At 39.7% G+C, this 23,575-nt stretch overlaps 2 protein-coding genes across 3 annotated transcripts in view; one reads left to right on the top strand and one right to left on the bottom strand.

The window, feature by feature from the left end:
- PKD2 (polycystin 2, transient receptor potential cation channel) overlaps positions 1-14,290 on the top strand; it is a 58,253-nt gene extending 43,963 nt beyond the window's left edge. The window contains exons 11-15 of the mRNA XM_036454239.2: positions 5,185-5,306; positions 5,565-5,682; positions 6,755-6,918; positions 10,318-10,465; positions 11,692-14,290. Of these exons, the coding sequence (XP_036310132.1) occupies positions 5,185-5,306; positions 5,565-5,682; positions 6,755-6,918; positions 10,318-10,465; positions 11,692-11,928 (789 nt within the window). The 3' untranslated portion in view covers positions 11,929-14,290. The remainder of the gene's footprint in view (positions 1-5,184; positions 5,307-5,564; positions 5,683-6,754; positions 6,919-10,317; positions 10,466-11,691) is intronic.
- A 4,234-nt stretch (positions 14,291-18,524) lies between these two features.
- The window catches only part of ABCG2 (ATP binding cassette subfamily G member 2 (Junior blood group)), a 51,461-nt gene continuing 46,410 nt past the window's right edge, over positions 18,525-23,575 (bottom strand). For both annotated transcript variants that reach the window (XM_045570859.1, XM_036454733.2), the window contains exons 14-16: positions 21,142-21,231; positions 20,302-20,384; positions 18,525-18,736 (exon numbers count right to left, since the gene is read on the bottom strand). In XM_045570859.1, coding sequence (XP_045426815.1) covers positions 18,589-18,736; positions 20,302-20,384; positions 21,142-21,231 — 321 coding nt within the window. In that variant the 3' untranslated portion in view covers positions 18,525-18,588. The remainder of the gene's footprint in view (positions 18,737-20,301; positions 20,385-21,141; positions 21,232-23,575) is intronic.

Here is a 23,575-nt window from a genome sequence, read left to right as displayed (position 1 = left end):
CAGCTTACTTTTGCTATTTAAATTTACTTTCTTGATTAGATTTATTTCAGTCTTGTTCAGCTTGACCACACAAGAAATATGGTTTCTCAAGATTTCTTTTTACATTATTTTTGTTCTCTTTTTCCTCTCTTTCATTCTGAAACAATGGCCTCACTTTAGGGCAAAATTCCTTCAAAAATATATCTCCATATCTTCTACTATTTTTCAAAGCCAGTACATGTCAATTTTTCTTGTGTATAGTTTGTTTTCTCTATTTTTAATTTTTTTGTTTAATCACATATATTAGAATTCTTAACTTTTAAAAACTTTAATTTCTAGTTAAAACTAGGAAGCAATTGCAAACTGCCATACCAGTATCTTTTTTTTTAGATTGATATTTTTTAGCACATTAATTTCTCTCTCTCTCTCAGCACAAATTATTTCAATGGGGCACAAAACAATAAACCCAATTATCTTTAGTTCCTCTATAATAAAAAGCAAAATTTGGTAAAGGCATGTTCACTAATTAATGTTTCTTTTTCTAAATATGTTTTATTGATTTTTAGTGGTAGAGGAAAGTAGAGGGATAGAGAGATAGAAACATTGATGAGAGAGAACTACTGATTTTTTTTGAGATTTTTTTTGAGAATTCTCATATAAATGCTTGTTTACGCCAATTTAAAATTATATATATATATATATATATATATATATTTTTTTTTTTTTTTTTTTTTTTTTTAATAAATATTTGATCAGAAATTTAGTCAAATATGCCGAAACCGGTTTGGCTCAGTGGATAGAGCGTTGGCCTGCGGACTGAAGGGTCCCGGGTTCGATTCTGGTCAAGGGCATGTACCTTGGTTGCGGGCATATCCTCAGTGGGGGGTGTGCAAGAGGCAGCTGATCAATGACTCTTTCATCAATGTTTCTAGCTCTATCTCTCTCCCTTCCTCTCTGTACAAAATATATTTTTTTTAAAAGAAATTTAATCAAATATTACACACACACACACTAACCACACTAACAATATCATCCAGAGGGAGAAAAGGCCACACACATACATGAACATACAAACAGGCATGGAGAAGAACCTTCTAGTCTTCATTGTAAAACTACAAAGGCCACATTCTTAGGACAAATAACAAGACAAATTGAGAGAAATCAGACAGAGAAAGAGAAAAACAGATAAGATCATGTAAAGGAACAGATGGGTCCAACTCTTTTTCTGGCAGAATACTAGTAAATTAAGGTTACCCTTCTAGAAAGCTAAAGCTTTTTCTTACTAATTTTTGTGGAGAAAGCACTTAAGATTCATATGTCTTTTGCAAGGAAGCCTTGGAGCCAGAGAAGCAGTTTGTGCTTTCAAAAGCATCTAGTCTTCCTTTTTTCTCTTCAGCCTCAGGAAATGTGGACTATAAAGATAACTGGGCTTTGAACTTCTTCTAGAGCTGCATTTCTGGCTTCACAAAAATTTGTAAGATAAGAACAATTGCTCTCAAAAATTTGTCTATAACTTAAGTTGGCCTACCTAATTACATGATTCCTAATTTGCTTCTTTCCCTCTGTGTGCATAGTTTTATTTTACCTTAGGAAAGGGCTCAGAATAATTTCTTAAAAATTCTTATTAGGTTCTGACATTAGTTTCTAATTTGACTAAATTTCTTTTTTTTAAAAATATATTTTTACTAATTTTAGAGAGTAAGGGAGAAAGAGATAGATAGAAACATCAATAATGAGAGAGAATCATTGATTGGCTGCCTCCTGCACACCCCCATTGGGGGTTGAGCCTACAGGCATGTGCCCTGACCAGGAATCAAACCATGACCTCTTGGTTCTTATGTCAACGCTCAACCACTGAGCCATTCCAGTCAAGCTAATTTGACTAAACTTCTGATAAAAAATTCAAGTCCTTTCAGATATCTTGTTAGGGTTCAGTTGGGACAAAGAGTAAATATATCTGGCAGTACTAAACAATTCTGTGGACCCAAGAGGGCACAAAGGTTACTAACTTATGGAGTCTTTTTCTCTGATAGTCACACGAAAGAACAGACAGCTTCATGTCCCAGCTCCCCGGTGAGACAGTGTCTGCTTCCATCCTGCACTCAGATAAAGGAGATGCAATCAATTAGAGTTTACCTAACTTTTTTTAAACATAAAGCTTATTTTAAAATTCCAGTTTCAATAATCTTATCAATTCTTACATTTTCATATTCTTTTGATGTAATTATAGCCTGAGTCAGCAAAAAGATACAGCAAACTCCCTGGAGAGCTGGTCTTGGCTGAATAGAGAGCAAGGTGCACTTTGGCAAGCGCACCCTCTGGGTGGTAGAGCCGGAGAGAAAGTTCTTTCACTTGTCATAAGGCCACATTCTTAGGACAAATAACAAGACAAATTGAGAGAAATCAGACAGAGAAAGAGAAAAACAAAACCTTGGATACCCACCAAATAACCAAGAATCGCTTCTCTAAGAAACTAGTTTAACAGATATTTTCTTCTGCCAATATGAATTTAAAAGAGAGAAAAAGTTTCTCACCGTTCTTGCTTCAACCAGATCCTACAGAAGGAGATCTGGGAGTGTACCAGTATGGTAAGAACCCTTACCTGAGATAACCCTTACCGGGCATAACCCTTACCTGGCATAACCCTTACCTGTGAGACTCTCCAGGAACTCCTCGTCTGCAGCAGCCTCGCGGGGAGTGCGGGGTCCCAGCCCTGAGTCCATCCTGCTCACAGCGCCAGCTGTGGGAGAGGAAGGAACTCTCCTCCACCCTCAGCTCTTCTGCCTGAAACAGATAGCAAGAGAAAATAACCAAATCTAAAATATACATGAGTAGCCCTCACTTATTTGGCTCAGTGGATAGAGCATTGGCCTGTGGACCGAAGGGTCCCAGGTTTGATTCCTTTCAATGGCACGTGCCCAGGTTGCAGGCTCGATCCCCAGTAGGAGGCGTGCAGGAAGCAGCCGATCAATGATTCTTGTCATTGATATTTCTCTCTCTTCCTCTTCCTTCCTCTTAAAAATCAATAAATATATGAATATATATATATATAAGAAGAAGAATATTTTAAACAATTAATATATATTTATTTATATATTATATTTATGGGAATCTCATATAAATGAGAATCAGAAACTTCACATGCACAAGAGGTTCAGAGACAGAAACATGGAGCATGGAGATAGAAGCTTGGGTGTACAAGACATTTCTGAGCTACAAATGATGTAAGGTGCCTTGGAGGCGTCAGCTGTCATTGCAGGATGATAAGAGCAAATGCTTAGTAAATAGAAGTCGATGCTGTCCTGTAGACAGGCCAAAGGTGTTTATCTCAGATAATTGCTTATTAAGGGCAAGGCTCCCAATTCAAGTTCTTCTGGATAGTTAAGGGAAGGTCAGAAGTTTCTCTTGCATCTGTGGCTAAAGTTGCCTTTAGTTCAAAACAATCTGTGTACCACAGAGGTATATTTTGGGGTGACTTGTTCTGAACCCCCACAATACAATGCTAATTACTTTACATATAATATGTTGTTATTTATATCTGATGACAGCTATGTCAATTGATTGCTGATACCCACACCCTAGGGAGGATGTAACACAGGTCCAAGATCACATAGCTGTTGTGCTGAGTCATAGCATATGCCCTTTAGCCATTCAAAAGACTGCATATGGTAAGAGGAGCTTGTTTTATTTGGATAGGAAGAGACAGTTCTAGCGCATTCTGCATTCAGTAACTTAATATGAACTGTTCAAAGTGAACAGTTGAGATGCCTCTAAGAATCTGGAACTTAATTAATTCTTTTGTGTCCCAGAGTGCCATTATGGAAATAAGTTGCAGTGTAAATCACACTGTTCTTCTCATATATGCAATAAAAGATACCCAATTCTGAGATGTTCAGGGTGGTTAGCTTCTTTTCCTGCCCTTTGGACCGAGTAAAATTTTAATTTGTTTTATTCAGAGCACCTCTGACTTTGAAGTGATCAGCTTTTATCTTGGTCCTCACTGGCCTGGCTACCCAAATATTCAGTAAAAGCAATTTTGGGGAGTGTCCACTCATCATATTTGATTTGTGGGAATATTCACCATCACAGTCTATGGAGCTGCCACACGCTGAGTCGAATCTTCCACTCAGAAAGGGGGCCCCTTTGGGAGGGATCATTGAAATCGCTACATTGAGGTCCACTGGATAAGAGAGGGCTATATGACATTGTGATTCAGAAAGTTTTAGAATACATTTTTTACAAAGAAATAAAACACTTTGATTTTGAAATGTTTCTAATATTTTACATTTGAATGTAGTAAATAAACATTCATTTTATTTTATTTTTAAATGCTTCTGTGACTTTATAGCCAACACTAAAGGAGCTTTTAATGTTTGACAAAAAGACTTAAAGGTCATGGAGCAATCATAATTTTTCCTGTTGATTATTAACCTTACTTTGTATAGTTTGAACTTGCATGGTCATTTCACAGTCCTGCACTATAGTGCAAAGCAAAGTCTGCCTGTAGTTTATTAATGAAAAATCCACTTCCACATTTTACTGAAATAAAAAATACACACACACATACACACACACACACACACACACACACACATATATAAGAAATTACTATGAGATAACAGAAAATAAACAACTTATAACTCAGGTTCCTCAGTATTTTATTATTATTATTATTATTATTGATTTCAGAGAGGAGGAGAGAGTGAGAGAAAGAGACATCAATGATGAGAATCACCATCAATCAGCTGCCTTCCACACACCCCACATGGGGAATGAGCCTTCAACCTGGCCATGTGCCCTGACTGGGAATCAAACTGTGACCTCCTGGTTCATACTCAACCACTGAGCCATGCCAGCTGGGCCCTCAGTAGTCTTAAGAACTGTTGCACATACCTAGTATTCTGAGGCAGAAAGCTAAGAAACGTGCTGAGTTTCATTTCTATAACCTAAACTTTCATTCTCATATAAGCAAAAGATGCTTAGTTCTTTTGATTTACTGAAAGACCCTATCTTTTTCCTTATGATTCTTCCAAAAGAGTTTTATAGAAAACTCAAGATACATCCCTTATTCATTTATTCAACACATACTTGTTGAGTGGCCAACTTACATCCAGCGCTGTGCCGGGTTTCAGTAAATTGAATGTGAAGCAAATGCAAAAGGAGAATGCACTCAGCTAAATGTTTTTTGTTTTTTTTTTTCAACAGGGCTACCATAAAGCCTTGGTCAAACTAAGACTAAGAAGAAATACTGTGGATGACATTTCAGAGAGTCTGCGGCAAGGGGGAGGCAAGTTAAACTTTGATGAACTTCGACAGGATCTCAAAGGGTGAGAATCAGACTTTCTGAGGGCCTGGAGAGTTCCTCATGTAAAGATACATTCTTGAGGAAAAGGGTATCCCTGGCCTAAGAACTCATAGAGACACTTTTTCCCAGCGGTGGGTGTCTTCCTGGAGCATATTATAAAAGGAGGACTGTCCCCAATCCAGCAATTTCTCCTTTCTTCCCTGTATTTTGTTTTCTCTGTGTTGGGGTGAATGGACCATGTAGGTGAATGAGTTCATCTGTAACCTCTTGATCATTTCAGGAAGGGCCATACTGATGCAGAGATTGAGGCAATCTTCACAAAGTACGACCAAGATGGAGACCAGGAGCTGACTGAGCATGAACACCAGCAGATGAGAGATGACTTGGAAAAGGAGAGGGTGGGTTAAGTTTAGGAGAACATGCTTTGATTGAGCACCCATGATATTTCAGACACCATATGAAGTAGTGGGTTACTGAATCAATCTCTCTCTCTCTCTCTCCACTTTATGTATTAGTACCATATTGTTGGAATATATTCTTATTCCAACAAGAATATATAACACGATAATATATTAAAATGTAATAAGTTAGCATATATGTAAAAAAAAAAAAAAGAAGAAGAATGAGGCAAAACAAAAGTAAAATATAAAACTAGACTATAAATGAAGCTAAAAAAGCATTCCATAATAACACATATGCTTATTACAGTTGGGCTACAGATTTGGCCCTAAATTTTCTAATAATGAACTTGAAAAGAGAAAAACGACTAGTTTCCTATTTCACAATGTTCATGAGAGAAGGGATGGGAGGAATATTTCTTAGGAGATATAAAATTAGTTACTCTTCAAATTAACATTTAAAATAAAAGAGCTGCCTTCTAGTTGAATATTTATTAAACTATTAAAAGTAAATCGACATGGCCTTTTATAATAAAAAATAGGTTAAAATTTAATGTGAACTTTAAAAATAAATGGTTAAACAATAGATGGTAATTGAGGTACAAAGAATGAAGGTGCATGTTAAACATAAAAGTCATTTTCCTATGAGAAGATAGTATAGAAGAGTGATTTCTCAATGCTGCTCCACAGAAGAGTACCATGAGGTGAAAAACTACCAATCATAGTGAAATGTGAACAAGAAGACAAAGAGTACAGTTTTTATAGACTGTATTTAGCCAAATCTTTATTCTGAGATTATATCTTTCCTACGTTGTATCTATTAAATGGGTTATCTTTCATGAAAAGGGGTATATTTCTTCATTCACTTTTTCTATGTTCTTTCTTGTCCAAAAAACAACTTAACTCCTCACTGGTAATTAAAATCTGTTTTGAAAACTTGCCAATGCATGAAATTACAGAGTGTGGGAATTTCAGTCTGGTGTGAGCCACAGAGAAACCAGAGGTAAATGGCACATGCCCATTTCTCATTGGTCCAAGTCTTGGGTGAAGCTCACTGGCCCCATTTCTTTAGGAGGACCTGGACTTGGATCACAGCTCTTTGCCACGTCCCATGAGCAGCAGGAGTTTCCCACGAAGCCTGGACGACTCCGAGGAGGAGGACGATGAAGACAGTGGGCACAGCTCTAGAAGGAGAGGAAGCATCTCCAGTGGGGTTTCTTACGAAGAGTTTCAAGTGTAAGTATAAAGGCATTGCCATACAACGTGGCTCTGACCCACCTCCTTTGTCCCATTATTATCAAATGCACTAGGGCATTTATGTTATGTACATCTGTCTTGTACTGTTGCTTTTTTAAATCAGTTAAGAGAAAAAGGAGGAAACTATGAATTTATACTGCCCTGTATCTATACTAATAAGAGGGTAATATGCTAATTAGACCCGACATCTTCCAGACATCCTTCTGGACAAAGCCATGGTGGTGGGGGCAAAGGCAGAGGTGGTTAGGGAAGATCAGGCCAGTAGGGGAAGGCAGTTAGGGGGAGATCAGGCCAGCCAGGGAGGGCAGTTAGGGGTGATCAGGCAGGTAGGCGGGCAAGAAGTTAAGAGTCAGCAGTCCGGGATTGCAAGAGGGCTGCCCAACTTCCAGCAATTGGACATCCTCTGAGGAGTCCCGGATTGGAGAGGGTGCAGGCCAGGCTGAGGAGTCCCCTCCCCTTGTGCACGAATTTCATGCACTGGGACTCTATTAGTTACATAATTACCTTTACCAGTGGTCTTTGTTTTTTCATGAAAATTATAATTACAGTACTGTCTGGGATCACTTGCTTTCAGGTTACAGAACTCCTTTAGTATCTCTTCTAAAGCAGGCCTGCTTGCATGGATTCTCTCAGTATTCATTGATCAAGGAATATTTTTTATTTTACTTTTATTTATTTCTGGCCTCTATTGTTTCAGATGAAAAGATAGCTGTTAACCTTACTGAGGTCCCCCTGTATGTGACAAATATTTTTCTCTTGCTGCTTTCAAGATTTTTCCTTTGTCTTTATTTTTCAGTATTTTTACTATGATATACTTGCGTATGTATCCCTTTGCAGCTATCCTACCTGATGTTTATTAAGCTTCTTAAATGTGTAAGATTTCCATAAAATTTAGTAAGGTGTTCAGACATTTTACTGCTCCTTTCCTCTCTCCTTTCCATGTATTGTGTGTGTTGAGGTGCTTAATGGTATTCCACATTTTTCTTAGGCTCTGTTCATTTTTCTTCATTCTTTTTTCTCTCTGTTCTTCAGATTGCATCTTTTCTACCCACCTTAAAGTTCATGGTTCTTTCTTCTGCAGTTTGAAATCTACTGTTGAGACTCTCTAATGAATTGTTTCATTTAATGGGTTGTACTTTTCAACTCCAGAATTTCTGTTTGGCTCTTTTCAATAATCTCCATCGCTTTATTGATATTCTCTATTTGATAAGACAATGACATCCTATGGTCTTTTATTTCTTTAAGCACGATTTCCTTTAGTTTTTGAATATATTTATGATAGCTACTTTGAACTCTGTCTACTAAGTCTATCAAAGCCTTTTCTGTTGCCTCCCCCCCACCCTACCCCCCTATATATGGTCACATTTTTATGTTTCTTTGTCTCATAATTTTTTTTTTTTTTGAAAACTAAAGATATTAAATAACATTACAGAAACTCTGGGTCCTAATTCTCCTTCCTCCAGGATGTGTTTCTGTTGCTGTTTAGTGGGAGATCAGGCCAGCAGCATAGCCTGTCTTTACGTGTGAAGCCTCTGACGCTGCTTCTCAGAGGCCACAGCCCGGCGGGGCGCCCTGGCATCCTGGGAAGTCTGGTTCGAGCAGGGCTCTCCTGGTCTTTCCCTGATTCTCTGTCAAGCCTCTGCCTCTGCTGATATCACTTCCATCTCTTAGGTTCCACTGATTGTTGGCTGATTGGTCTATTGTTTTCAATGATGCCTCGGGATGTAAATTGCTCTACAGTCTTATTAAATTCAGGCCCCTTTGAGAGGTAAATTTTGAGGCCAGTCTTTAGCTGTCTCCTTCCCTGGTTCTCTCTGGTAAACTAGCTGGTGAATAGTTTCCTTTGTTGATCTCATGAAGTGACCAGTCTCCATTATTAGATGTGGGAAAAGAGCCTTATATGATAGTTAGCTGCTCTTGGCCTGGATCAGAGCTTCTAAAACATGGATTTTGAGTGGAAACATGGGATGAGAAATGCTGACAACCTGCCTCTTCCCTGGAGATACTGTAGCTCTCCACTGGGATCTCAGGGGAGAGAGCCCTGTGTCCTCTGACCCTCCCACCAAGAATGGTGCTTCTGTCCCACGGAGCTGGGGGCAGGTGAGATGGAGCAGCGTGTGCCTCAGGTGTCACAGACTCTCACTCTCCTTACTGACATCTCATGGATTGCCTTGAATGCTTCTTTATTTGCTCTGTGTTCTTAAGAAATTTTCAGAAATTAAAAACATTTTAAATAGTATTCAATAGTTATGGTTATTTCACTGAAGAGAGGGCCTACAGAGCCCTCATGCCACCATTCCAGTTGTTTCCTACTTATTTTTTTAAGGATTCATAGCATTTTATTTATTCAAAAACAATGGGGGCATAAGTGAATATACTATTTTCTAACTGCTTTGTTTACTTAATATATTGTGAACATCATTCCATTTCATTAAGTATTTATTCAGAATATAATTTCTGATGTCTCCTTAGAGTCTACTATATAGATGAATTATTTATTTTTAACCCTCACTGAGGATATTTTTCCATTGATTTTTTTAGAGTGGAAGAGAGAGGGAAAGACAGAGAGAAATATTGATGTGAGAGAAGCACATCAATTGGTTGCCTCTTGCACGTGCCTGGAACAGGCATGAACTAGGGGCAGCCTGCAACTGAGGTACATGTCCTTGACCAGAATCAAACCCAGGACCTTTCAGTCCAGAGGCTGACTCTCCATTGAACCAAACCGGCTAGGGCTTAAGTAATCTACTGTCTAATGTAATAATGTAATGTGGGAAAAGAGCCTTCGAGGGTTCCCAAATTTTTCAATGACCCACTATTAATAAGCAGAACTATACTGAATATCCTGGTAGCCAAAAATTATACATATGATAAATTATATATATTTTAAGTATGTTTTTTATTGATTTCAAAGAGAAAGGGAGAGGGAGAGAGATAGAAATATCAATAAGAGAGAATAATCAATTAGCTGCCTCCTGCACACTCCTACTAGGGATCCAGCCCATAATGCGGGTATGTACCCTGACTAGGGATTGAACCACGACCTGGTTCATGGGTCGACAACACTCAACCACTGAGTCACACTGGCCAGGCTGCTTAATTATTTTCTTTAGAAAGTTTTCAAAAGTGGAATATCTGAATAGAAGGTAGGCATACATTTTTAGGACTTCTAATACAATGCCACCTTATTGAAAAGTTGTGCCAGTTAGCACTCCCACCAGCAATGTATGAGAGTTCATCTCTAAAGGTTGAGACTACTTGGCAAAAGTTTCAAATTATCATATTGCTGAAGAAAAAGAAATCTTAACACTTCCATTTGAAAAGCAAACTGAGCCGGAAAGATAGCAGCACCAGGTGACTTTGTGTGGTTTTCTGCAGCCTGGTGAGACGAGTGGACCGCATGGAGCACTCCATCGGCAGCATCGTGTCCAAGATCGATGCTGTGATAGTGAAGCTGGAGATCATGGAGCGCGCCAAACTGAAGAGAAGGGAAGTGCTGGGAAGACTGCTGGACGGAGTGGCCGAGGTAAGTCTGATGTCTACAACATTAGGGTAATTATAATATGTACCCCTTTTAATCAGGGAGGTTTCGTGATCTCCATACTGCAGATCAATGCATATCAAACGATAATCTAGAGGTGTTACTTTCTTAATACTTCACACACTGATGGTCCTGCCATCACATCAGTGGATGGTAAAATTAAGCAAAAGAGAATCACTGATCAGCTGCTTCATTGCACACCTCACACGGGATTAAGCCCACAAGCCAGGCGTGTGCCCTGACAGGGAATCGAACTTTGACATCCTGATTCATAGGTCGACTTTCAACCACTGAGACAAGCTGTCTGCGCTTTAAATACACTTTTGTCTTTAATTTCAGAGATGAAGGGAGAAGGAGAGAGAGAAAGAAACATCAATTGATGAGAGGGAAACAACAATCGGCTGCCTCCTGTCCTCACCCCCCTGGGATTCAAGCCCACAACCGAGGCATGTGCCCTGACTGGGAATTGAACCATGACCTCCTGGTTCATAGGTTGATGCTCAACCATTGAGCCACACCAAATGAAAGAATTTATATGCATAGCCCATGGACATGGGCAATAGGGTAGTGAAGACCTGAGGGGGTGGATAGGAGATAGGAGGGGGGTTATGGGGGGGAAATGGGAGATATATGTAATACTACCGATGATAAATAATAAAAAACAAAACAAAAAACTAATTTGGTGATTTCCCTCCCAGTATAAATTTGCTTATTACAAAAGCTTTGAAAGTTACAGAAAAGCAGAAGGAAGATTGAAAGGATGAGCATTAAAAAAAAAAAAAAAAAAAATTAAGCAAAGAAGTTACTGTAGTAACTAAGAATTGTTATATGTTTTAAATCTCCAGACATACCTAATTACAAACAGATTACTTGATCACCAAATTTCCTAAGACAATATCTATGTACAAGAATACCCATCAGTGCCTGGCTGGTGTGGCTCATTGGCTGAAGCATCATCCAATGCACCAAAAGGTTGCAGGTCTGATACCTGGTTGGGAGACAACCAATCAGTGTTTCTCTCTCTGTTTCTCTCTCTCTCTCTCTGTTTCTCTCTCTCTCTCTCTGTTTCTCTCTCTCTCTTTCTCTCTCTCTCTCTCTCTCCCTCTCTCTCTCTTACAAAGCAATTAAAAAACATATCCTCGGGTAAGGATTAGAAAAAAGAGAGAGAGAATATGCATCCCTAACTTCCCGGTTTCTTTTTTCCTTATTAGGATGAAAGACTGGGTCGTGAGAGTGAAATCCACAGGGAACAGATGGAACGGCTAGTGCGTGAAGAGTTGGAACGCTGGGAATCCGATGATGCAGCTTCCCAAATAAGTCACGGCTTAGGCACTCCCGTGGGACTAAATGGTCAGCCTCACCCCAGAAGCTCCCGCCCTTCTTCCTCTCAGTCTACAGAAGGAATGGAAGGCTCGGGTGGAAACGGGAGTTCCAATATGCACGTGTAGGGTGTGTGTTAGCAAATGTGTTTCCAACAGGTGAGCAGGTGGCTTCCTGAATGGACATTGCAAGGTTACTGCAGTAAGTCCTCACTTAACGTCATGGGTCGGTTCTTGGAACTGTGGTGAAACAAAATACAATGAAACCAATTTTACCACAGGCTAATTGACATAAGCAAGAGTTATGTTCCCACAGCGTAAACATTAATAATAAAACGACTTTATTCCAGGACCTGCTGTATTTATATGCCCTGACCAGCACGTGATATTTGTCATTGTGATCAATTGTTAATTCTTCTGCACTTTAATTTATTTTAAATCAACTTTGCCCATGGACCAAAGAAGATTTTTTTTTTTTTTTTTTTACTCATTTAAGTAATTAGGTGTAAATATTGAGTACATTAAAAAAAAAGTCTCTGTAAAGTTTAAGAAGTGGTATACTCACTTGGTACCACAACTGAGTCTTCTCAAATGACAATGAAGTTGCCTTTTAAACTAATCACAAGTCAGTATTGTCGTTTTAGCCCAGTGTGTGAAGGGAAACTAGGGGCATTCCTTCCCACTCAAACTTGGCTCATGGGCTTAATATAATATATAGATTTTTTTTTTTTTTTTAATAAAGGAGCCTTTTATTTCAACTACCTTCCTGGGGTAAATTTTTCTAAAGGACAGGCTGGAAAAGAACTCCAAAACATAGAATGGATATGTAGTCATTATGCTACAATATGTATGAATGGTTCAGATAAATATGGAATTCTGTGCTTTTTGTTCTTTTATCATATCTAATGTCTTTGGGAATAACTGTTTTACTTAGTTTTTACACTATTTTTCTCCCATTTGAAATGAGCTGCATGAAACCCCAAAGATCAACTATGGGTTAAAATGTCTTCTCAGACTTAACAAAGGAGAATTAGAAGGAGCCTTCACTATGTTCAACTGTTTCTAATAATTAATTTAATATAAAGACTTACTATATATTCTCTTTTCCATATGGCTCAACTTATTTGCCACTGAAAGTAATGTTGCAACTAATCTAGGAAGAACCGCTTATGAAATTGTTTAGTTAGTACTGAAATTTGTAGTAAATATGTTCATTTTAAACAAAATTTTAAGGGAGTGATGAAATTCATATAAATATATTATAAAACTAAAGTGTACATTGTGTACTATTTTAAGAATACAGAACTCAAATGCTCTTGACCTGTATTTCCAACCTAGGATGTGTACTCTACATGGAGCTCAATTTTATGAAATGGAGTTTTTCGTATTGAAAGTTCGCCCATTAACAGAAAGTATCAGCCAAAGTTTGATTTTACAGTAGTTTGGGTTTTTGTTTGTTTGTTTGTTTTTGTTTTTAATATATTTGTATTGATTTTAGAGAGGAAAGAAGAGGGAGAGAGAAATAGAAACATCAATGATGAAAGAGAATCATTGATCGGCTGCTTCCTGCACCCCCCTGCTGGGGATCCCATCTGTAACCCTAGGCACGTGCTCGTGACTAGAATCAAACCCGGGAACCTTCAGTCTGGAGGCTGGTGCTCTATTCACTGAGCCAAACCAGAGAGGGCTTGTTTTTTCATTGGGAGAGCATCTTACCAAATTAATGGGGAAGAAATCTAGTTCTCAATAAAAAATAAAAATCTTATTTTTGAAAAGTCTTGAGTAAGATGACCTTTTGAGAGCTAATGGGACAAGCAAGAGAGAATACAGTACTGGTGAAAAACTTCCTAGGAGAATAGAAGAGAGGCCTGTTTTTTAATTCAGTATTTTAATCCCCATGCTGTGTCAGTCCAATTAATTGGTAGAATGTGTCAGTCCAATCTTCAAAGAAAACAGCAGCAAACCTTTCTAAGCTGGCTGCCATAGAGGTGATACACACTGGGTTTCTGGAACAGTTATTTCCCATGGCTTCATCTTCGCCTGTATTTCCGTGTTCTAACTACACCAAGCCCTTGATTACTCGGTACTAAAGTTTGCGTTCCAGGGAGAGCGAGTGTATGTATTTATGTATGTGTACCATGTTGTTACATGTAAACAAACTTCAATTTGAAGTGCAGCCATTATGTGGTATCCATGTGTATTGACCACGTGCCATATATGAATTATGGTCACTAGAGAGTCTTTTATGATAGTTACTGTTATATTGTTTTTCATTTCTTCTGCAAAATTCTCTCCTATTACCCCTCAGTTACATTTTTTTCTTTTCTTATTTAGTCATGGAGAATTCCCTCCTCATCCCTCTCCTATCTTCCCTTTATATTAATATTATTAAAAAGATGTTACTTACGCAGGTGTCTCTTAACAATTGAGAATTGCATTAATGTGTATTACTGAGCACTTTACTTCCTAATAAAGACTTGATATAAAAGCAGATGTAAGAGTTGTCTGTTTCCTAAGTCGAAGCAGTTGGGTAGTCTGCCTTTTGCCACGAGGTTAATAATAAAGGCTTAGACTTTGACAAAGGTATCTTCTCTTTTCATGTCTAACAACATGATCAACAACTATTTCTTCTTTAGCATACACCTCTAATGGGTTATTATGATGGCTGTGTAGTATTTCCTAGTGTGCAGCCACCACATTTTAGTTTTGCATTCCTATAATGAAGGGTTGGCTCTACTATTTCTACTTCGAAATCTCTGTACCTAATTCTCTTATTGACTTTTCATGACTTCTCAGTGGGTATGTAACAGGAGTTGGAGTCCTGGGTCCCAGGTATACAAATATTTAATTTTACCCAGAACACATGGCTCTTCAGAAAGATGGCACCAGTCTACATTCCACTACATGCACGAGTACCACTTTTGTCCACATCCTCACCAGCACTGGTGCCGCCTAGCTTCCTAGTCTTTGTAAATGGAATGGTTTTAAAGTGAGGTCTCATGTTGTTTTGCCTTTATCTGATTCCTCATTAATGAGTTTAAACATCCCCTTATAGTTATTCAACATTTTTGTTTCTCTTTTTGTAAATTTTCTAATAACACTTTAAAACCTTACACTGTGATCTAATGGGAAACAAGTATGTTTTCATTCATTGCCTATTTTTCCACTGGGTCAAGGTCTTTTGTTGATTGGCAAAATTTCCTCCTATGGTTTAAGTATTAATCCCTTACCAGTTTTGCATTTCATTAATATCTCTCATCCAACTGATAACTTTGTCAGTGTTTCCTAGTTTTTTAATATAGTAAAATCAATTTATTCATTTAGTTTTATTGAGTTTGGGAGTCTTACGGAGACCTTTACAAGATCACGAACTTTTATTTATTAAATTTACAGTCTAACCTTTCACATCTAATATATTTTACAAGTAACTTTGAATAAGGTTCACCAGTATTTTTCTCCTTATAATTAACCAGTTTTATCAATACTTGTATGTGTCTATTTTTTAAGTCTTTAGTCTGTTATACCCATTTCTGAATGTTCCTGCATAACAATTTGTATTGTCATTGTATGTGTTGTTTTTCATATGTGGTCTCCTCATAGGCCTTTTAAAAATTTTTTCTTTTTTCAAAATTGACTAAGCTATTTTGGGGAACCTTTGTTATCCCATATGGATCTGTTAGAATAAATTTGGGGTTCCTGGGAGTGCGGGAGGGTGGAGAAAAAAAGTCCCCCTGAAATTTAATAGAAATTGCATTGAATTTATTGATTAGTTTGGGGAGAACTGACATTTTACAATATCACAAACATGACTCTATTTATTCAGAACTTCCTATCCTTTTAAGTGTTTCTTAAAATTTCATTAAGATCTTATATATTCTTTAATATGGCTTTATTGCTGCTATGCACAGAATCTTTTTTTCCACTCTATTTTCTAGTTGGTTATTGTTGATCTAGCAGAAAATTACTAATTTTTATCAATTTATTTTCCATATCACACCCTTTGCAAGCTCTAATAGATTCTGTATTGACTGTTGGGGTTTTCTATGTAGAAGGCCAGCTCATTTATAAATAAGGACAGTGTCATGTGGGACAATAGCAGTGATAGTAGATATGCTGGTCTTATTTCTGGTCTAATGGAAATGTGTTTCCGTTGGTGTTCCTTTACAAGAAAAACCAAGAACCTGAGTTCAGGTAGTTTGCTTGCGAGGTGATACCAGGAACCTGGAATAGGAAACAGCCAGGGAAGGAGGAAATGCCAGAACACAGGTGTGTGGTTGAAGTTGCCCTATAGGCGATAAGAGCTCAATTCCACCTATGACAACACCATGAAATGCCTCCCACAACCCCCTCTCTGGAGAACATAAAGCTGGGCATTTGTCTGTTGTCCCCAACCCCTCACAGTTGAGGGGTTTCCCTGAGGTATTAACAGCTGCATTTTCAGGCTATGCTTGCCCTCAGCCAAGCAGGTTCTTTCAGTTTTGGAGAAGGCCTTAAGCAGAAAAGTGAAGGGATTTCTGTTGCTTGAACACAGCTGTAATCGAAGTCAGAGGTGCAGAGGAGATACGACACAGAGCACCAAAAGAATCTGCTTTATCCACCCACTCATGCCCACATTAAGTCTACTCTGGACTTTTTGAATTGAGGGAAGCCAGCTATAATCTCTAGAAAACAGATCACAGGACGGTTAGTGGAACCAGTGAGTCCCGTTGCCACTGCTTGTCACAAGGCCATAATTACGTCGCATCTTTCCTCTCCTGGCCTTTCCAGAGTTCCCTCAATTTTGGCCAGAGCTCCAGCTGTATACAGCTGCTCGCCTGCCGTGATAATCCACTTCGTCTTTGCCGAGGGCTCAAAGTTCTTTGTCCTTTTCCAGGCTGTGGTTGTTTGGATTGCCTGTTTACTGTAAACATGGGACATGGAAACCCCAAGGTACCTCTGTGAATTTGCCCCTTCTGTAATAGTCAAATCTAGCCTCTCCTGACAGCAATGACCAACGCAATCACTGATTTCTGGATCTCAAAGTGACTAAGTGGCAGATGGCATCATGTTGAGTAAAACCCATACAGAGAAATCTCAGTAAGTTCTACTAACCTTTCAAGGCTTATCAAAGCTTTTTTTTCTTCATAATGGGTTTTTTACCCTATAAGTAACACTAGGATTTTCCAACATTGTTTAGATTTCATACTTTCACTACAGCATCAATACATTTATTTCTTATTTATTAAATAACTTAGTAGCCCTGTGCACAAATCCATGTGCCAGTAGCTTTCTGCGGGGTCTGGCTGCTCCACACCAGCTGCCCAGAAGCTCTCTGCAGCCCAGGGGCCCATCCATGGCTGGGCATGGAACACGCCTCATCTCAGACACAACGAAGCAAGCATTCCACCAGGCCACTCCTGCTGCCCGCTTTCAGTGGCCTCCCCAGCTCCCCGCAGGACTGGGGGACTTTGCCAAGGCTGAGAGGACGGGGTGCCGTTATCTTGTGGCTATAGGTGCCACCATCTTTGTGATGGAGTGATGGTTAATTTGCATACTACCCTTTTATTAGGTAGTATGGCATAGATTCATATCATATTGAAGCTGGAGGGCAATTGGCACACCTATTACAGTTAAAAGATGAGTAAACTACTAACAGATATTAATGACTTGTAATGGGTTTCTAGCATGCAATTCTTTAAAAATACGTTTTTGTTGACTTCAGAGCAGAAAGTTAGAAGGAGAGATAGAAATATCAATGATGAGAGAATCATTGGCTGCCTCCTGCATGCACCCTACTGAGGATTGAGCCTACAACCCAGGCATGTGCCCTGACTAGGAATTGAACCATGACCTCCTGGTTCATAGATCAAAACTCAACCACAGAACCATACTGGCCAGGCTAGAATTCAATTATTTTTTTAGGTCAGTTAATTAAACTAGATTTCTCCCCTGTAGTTATTGTCTAACAAGATGAACAAACAGCACATTATAACATTATATATATATGCCTACATGACCCTTAGACTGAACAACCAGTCTACTCACTATGATGCCCACTGACTACCAGGGGGCAGACGCTGAACGCAGAAGCTGCTCTCTGGAGGTCAGTGCCCTCCCACAGCCAACCTCCTGTGACTAGCCAACCGCCCATGGTCCCTCCCCCTGGCCGGATGGCCCCCATCGGCCCTTGGTGCTAAACCATTCACAGACAACCTGCTTCTGGGTTAGGGTTTCGTACATAGCAGAGCAGCTCCCTCACTACAATCTATTAAAAGTCAGCCCTTGACACAAGGGTTTATCTCGCGCCCATCCTTTCCCTTCCCAGGGGGCTGCCCCCTGCAGTAGTGAGGGAAGAAGGGGGGAGGCAGGGAACCATGTGGTGGAAGGGCGGCAGTAGCATCCGGCATCATTCCTTCTGTATCCGGCCTGGTGACCTTTGCCTCCTCTCCCAACCCTATCTGGGCCCTGGGCTAGGACAGAGAACCAGGCCTGGGTAGCAGCAGACATGGCCCCTTTCCCAGGGGGGCCAAGGGCTGGTTCCCTCCTCAGAGCTGCCAGCCAACCTCCCACTCCCCCCCTTCCCACAACGTGCACAAATTTGTGCACCAGGCCTCTAGTACCACTAGTTAATGACGGGTTATTTCGTGTACAATTCAGCTCACTGTGATTTCTATAATGCTTTCTTTTGGAAACAATTTTGGCTGAACATAATACGATGGCAAATGAAAAGACACCAAACAAATTCATTGAATACATAAGTCAAGATGCTCTTTTTAATGTATAGATACAACATGTACATTCAAAATAAATTTAAGTAAATTTTTTAAGAAATAGCAATTTTAGGTAGGCAATTGCAAGGAAGATAACGATCATGCATGCCAAGGCTACGTGATTCTGCCACATGCCCCAAGGTGAGAGATTGATGCCCTGTTTTTCCAAGTATTCTTCTCCAGTACATCTGAAATGGAACAGAAAGGAATATGACTGCATTTTTATCTGCCCAATTTTATTCAATATTTTTGCTGTTCCTTAGTTAAAAGAATCCTATACGTTCCTAAGTCTTAAAAAAAGTATCACTTCATACTTATTAGGTAACAGCCAATGAGTACTTACAATTCTGCTAGCTACCATGGTAGGCAACCTGCATATAACAGTTTACTTAATCCCTGAAACAACTCAGTGGGGTGGATATGATACACATTCAAAAGATGAAGAGACTAAGGTTTAAGGAACTTGGCCAAGTCCGCCAGCTCACACTTTGAACCAAGTTGCTATCCTCTCAAGATTCATTCAGCTCCCAATCTACAATAGGAAGCTGCTCTCTTCAAGGGCGGAAATGTTTAAGTACATTTTCACTTGCTCCTGAAAGGGAAATCCTCCGCTTTAACAGATAACACGCAGGCCCTTACAAACACCATCGAGGCTCTTTATAGAACTCATTCCCCACAAATCAGCCACACAAAGGAACGCAGGCTCAGAATCCCAGAACCAGGAAAAGAGGTTGGGGAGGGCTTCCTGACAATCACATTCCGTCAGCTCTGGGACAGAGACCGGGATGAGCCTGGCAGACGCTCAGCTACAGGACACACCGCAGGCCCAGTGATCAGGTGAGGCCTCGGTGGAAGCTGGAGAGCAGGAAGGAGGAGCCCTGCCACGGGTTAGAGCAGCACCTGGTACTAAACATAACAGCCACCGTTATTGTCTGGCACCATTGCTGTGTGACTCCTGGAATGGAGCAGTTTTGAAAAATGTCACACCCAGATCAAAAGAGAGGCTTAGACAGGAAAAAGAAACTTCCTCTTCCTCCCTACAGGCTTCCGGTCAATACAGTTGACCCCTGAACAATGTGGGGTTAGAAACGCTAACCCCCCCCCCCCCATGCACAGTCAATAATCCACGTATAACTAGACTCCCCCAAAATGTGACTATCAATAGCCTACTGTCCATAGAAGCCTAATTGATAACATAAACAATTAGCACGTAGTTTATATGTTACATGTATTATAATTGCATGTTACCATTAGCTTCCTTACTCCCAAACTCCAAAGGTTCTTCCTTTACCTCCAGAAATCATTTCCCACGCCCATTACTTCTAGGAATTCTTAAGCTTAGAATTTTTGGGAACATATAGGTAAAATTGTATACTTAACTAGTGCTCTAAGCTTAGAATTTTTGGGAACATATAGGTAAAATTATATATTTAACTAGTGCTCTAAGCTTAGAATTTTGGGGAACAAAATTGTATACTTAGAGCACTAGTTAAGTATACTATTTTACCTATATGTTCCCAAAAATTCTAGTTTAGCACTTCTTAGTTGGGATTCAGGAATCTGTATTTTAACAACTCCACCAGATGATTCTCATCATGAGAGAAGTTTGGGAAACACTGACTTAGGGTCTCTCCTTTCACTTTGAGGGCATCTGCTCTCCTAGGCCAGTGTCCCTGAAAGGACTCATACCAGCTCAGCCCAGTGGCCTTTCTCCATCACACTGCACCACACAGCAACCAAACGCGTCACTTACGTTGCAAAGTCACAGGTGTTATTTGCTGTGACATTGACTCCCGGGCAGAAGTTTAGTCCCAAAAATTCATTATACTGCAGAGCCTATAACACCAGGGGAAACAGGCAAGGTAAACAGGTTTGAATTTCAAAGTTTCCAAAGAATTATCACCATCCCATCCTCCTAGTTTAACTCTTTATTATTTCTGAAAACAAACCAAGCTTCACATTCAGTCTTTGCCACACCAGAGCAGCTAAAACGATTGTCCCTGGTATTCAAGAGGCCTATGGTTAACATTTTGGCTTCTAACACAAAGGAAATAAAGTACTTGGCAAACAGGGAAGACCTTTGGCACCCTCCTCCGCTCCCCAGTGTTATAACCCAAAACACTAAAATGATACAATGGTTCTCAGTGACAGTTGTTAATTTATGGTTACATCTTTTGTGTTGTCCTTGTTTGTTTTAATCAAAACCAGTTGTAATTCTTGGGAGTTGAAACTCAATTATACTATATTAAGACAGTGTTCATTGGAGTTAGATTCTAAAACCAATAATAGCTATGAATATGTGGTCTTGGTTTGTTTGCTGTTGTTTTTTAATTTCCCTTGCAATATAAAATATGGAGTCTAGAAAAACAAAATGTAGTCTAGGCTCCCATCCTCTCATTTTGTTACTGAACTGAAAACCAACACTTTTTACATCAATTGGTCAATCTTCCTGCTTCAGCATGAGTTATCTCCCCACCCTTCCCCTCCCTCATGCAGGAAAGCCAAGTCTGGGGGCGTGAGGTGGTCAGGCTTCATTCTGCTTGTCCCCAGCGTGGGAACAATAGGCCAGCCACAGGGACAGACGAGAACTTACCGCGTAGCCGTACCGAGGAATGCTCAAGTACTGCAGCCATGAGAGCCAAGGCACAATGGTTGTGAGATTGACCAACAGCCCTGAAAATATCTGCAAGAGAAAACCCCAGCAGTCAGAACGGGTGGAGTGATGTCATGGATTCTAAAGCTTACCGCTCTCATCCCCTACAGCCCTGGAGACATTTCTGCTAAGGCCAATGCTTTCTTGAAATTCTTTCCATTACTCTAAAGACTTACCATGTCCCTCTTGCATGTGTATTCCTCTCTAAGCTGAGGCTGTTTGTGGTTGTGAAGGAATGACAACGTATCTATGTTTCATTGAATTGGGAGATCGTTAATTGCCGAGGCTTTCACTCTCTCTGTAACAGCACACCATGGAAGGCCCACGGTCCTGACTGTTGTAATGATGCAACCGCCATGTTCCCACCAATGGACACACCAGAATGTGTCCTGAGCACCTGCTGGCCCCTATCCTTCCCTAACACAGTAAGCTCTCTGATTCCCAGGGTTTGCATTCTATCTCCAAGTGACTTTAGGAAGAATTTGGGGTTTACAATGGGTGTTTAAAAATAATCCAAAGCTTAGATATAAAGTGGCAAGCTGCAGCATAAAATATGATCAATACTTTCATTTAAAGATACCAAAAGTAGTATTACCATGGAGACCGAAGAAGGACCATTCCAGGAAGAGATGGCTACATAAAAAGAGGTTCATATAGAACTTCTCCTAACTGGCACTCTGGATGTGGTGCATAACAAGGACAATGAGTTAGTGTGACTACATTTTTGTTGTTGTTATTCCTCATCTGAGAACATTTTTTCCCCACTGATTTTTTAGAGAGAGTGGAAGGGAGGGAGAGAGACAAGAAACATCAATGTGAGAGAGACACATGCCCCTACTGGGAACAGGGATCGAGCCTGCAATTAAGGTATGTCCCCTTGACCAGAATCAAACCCCAGACCCTTCAGTCCACAGGCCAGCACTTTAACCACTGAGAAAAATTGGTTAGGGCCACATTTTTTAACTTGCTTTAACCAAGTGTTCAGTATATAACATCTCCCAGTAAAATAAATTTTATATGTGGTTTTAAAAGTTCTATATAAGTCAACCATGGGCAGGGATTGAACTTACAACCTTCAATGTACAGGTTGACACTATAACCATTTAACCACACCAGCCAAGGCAAAATATATTTCATTTATTGGATGACATATAGGAAAATTGTGCAAGGTTTATCACTTTCTCAATAATGTTTAGATTGGTAGTTTTCAATGGTTAGACTATGCTATTTACAATTTTTTCAAGACATCTACTCCTAACTCTAGCAAAAAGGATTCATGCAGTAAGTAAATAGGCTAAGTGCTCCTGTTTTACATATGGGGAAATGTGCTAACTCAGCAATTTACCACCTTTTTTTTTTTTTTTTCTTCATTTCATGGCACATATACTAGTAAACTAAGTTTTAAAATCCTGTGGCACACCAAAAATATGTCATTTTTTTTTTTTTTTTTTTGCCTATCTGACACACACACAAAAAAACAGGTATAATTTTGATTCATTCACACTGGATAGGTATTGTTGTGTTGGCTGTTTTCATTTTTTTACTTGACAGGCTAAGGGAAAAGAGGTCAGTGCCCCTAACTAAATAGTCAGGTATTACATGTTGTAAAAATTCTTGCATCACACCATTGTGCCTTTAATAGCACACCTGTTGAAAATCGCTGTACTAAATGGTTCTCTTCACCTATGCAAAAGTTAGGGCATGTAAGATTAGTATTAAGTAACCATTAAAAAAAAAAAAAAGGTAACCAGAAATATATTGCTATAAGAGAATGTTAAGAAAGGAGGGGACCTAGTATTATGTGGACTTTGGAATATTTCACTATTTTTAAAACACTCCTTTTCAAAATAGAGGAGGGACCAATGCCACACAGAATGTTCTATTTCTCATGGAGCTTAGCTTCTCCCTTGGAAAGTATTTGGTCCAAACAAACCCTCTTGCTGCTGGGGAAACAAGCCAGCACTTCTCTAACACCAGCACATGCAACGAACCTGCCATTTCTATGAGGGAATCTTCCAATCAACGTTTTTCTGGTTTTGCCCTGACCAGTTTGGCTAGGTGGTTAGAGTGTTGACCCATGGACCAAAGGAATGCCTGTTCAATTCCCAGTCAAGGAACCTCAGTTGCAGGTTCCATCCCCTGCCCAGGTCAGGGAGAGTGTGGGAGTCAACCAGTCTCTCTCTCTCTCTCTCTCTCTCTCTCTCTCTCTCTCTCTCTCTCTCTCTCTCTCTCTCTCTCCCTCTCTCTCTCTCTCTCTCTCTCTCTCTCTCTCTCTCTCTCTCCCTCCCTCCCTCCCTCCCTCCCTCCCTCCCTCCTCTCTCCCCCTACTTCCCCTCATTTCTGGGTGAGAATTAAAAAAGAAAATAAAAAATAC

This window comes from Pipistrellus kuhlii, unplaced genomic scaffold (assembly GCF_014108245.1).
Source record: "Pipistrellus kuhlii isolate mPipKuh1 unplaced genomic scaffold, mPipKuh1.p scaffold_m20_p_1, whole genome shotgun sequence".
NCBI classification, from domain to species: domain Eukaryota; kingdom Metazoa; phylum Chordata; class Mammalia; order Chiroptera; family Vespertilionidae; genus Pipistrellus; species Pipistrellus kuhlii.
Note: the sequence above shows the minus strand (reverse complement) of the source record. Positions and strands in the feature narration are given on the sequence as shown.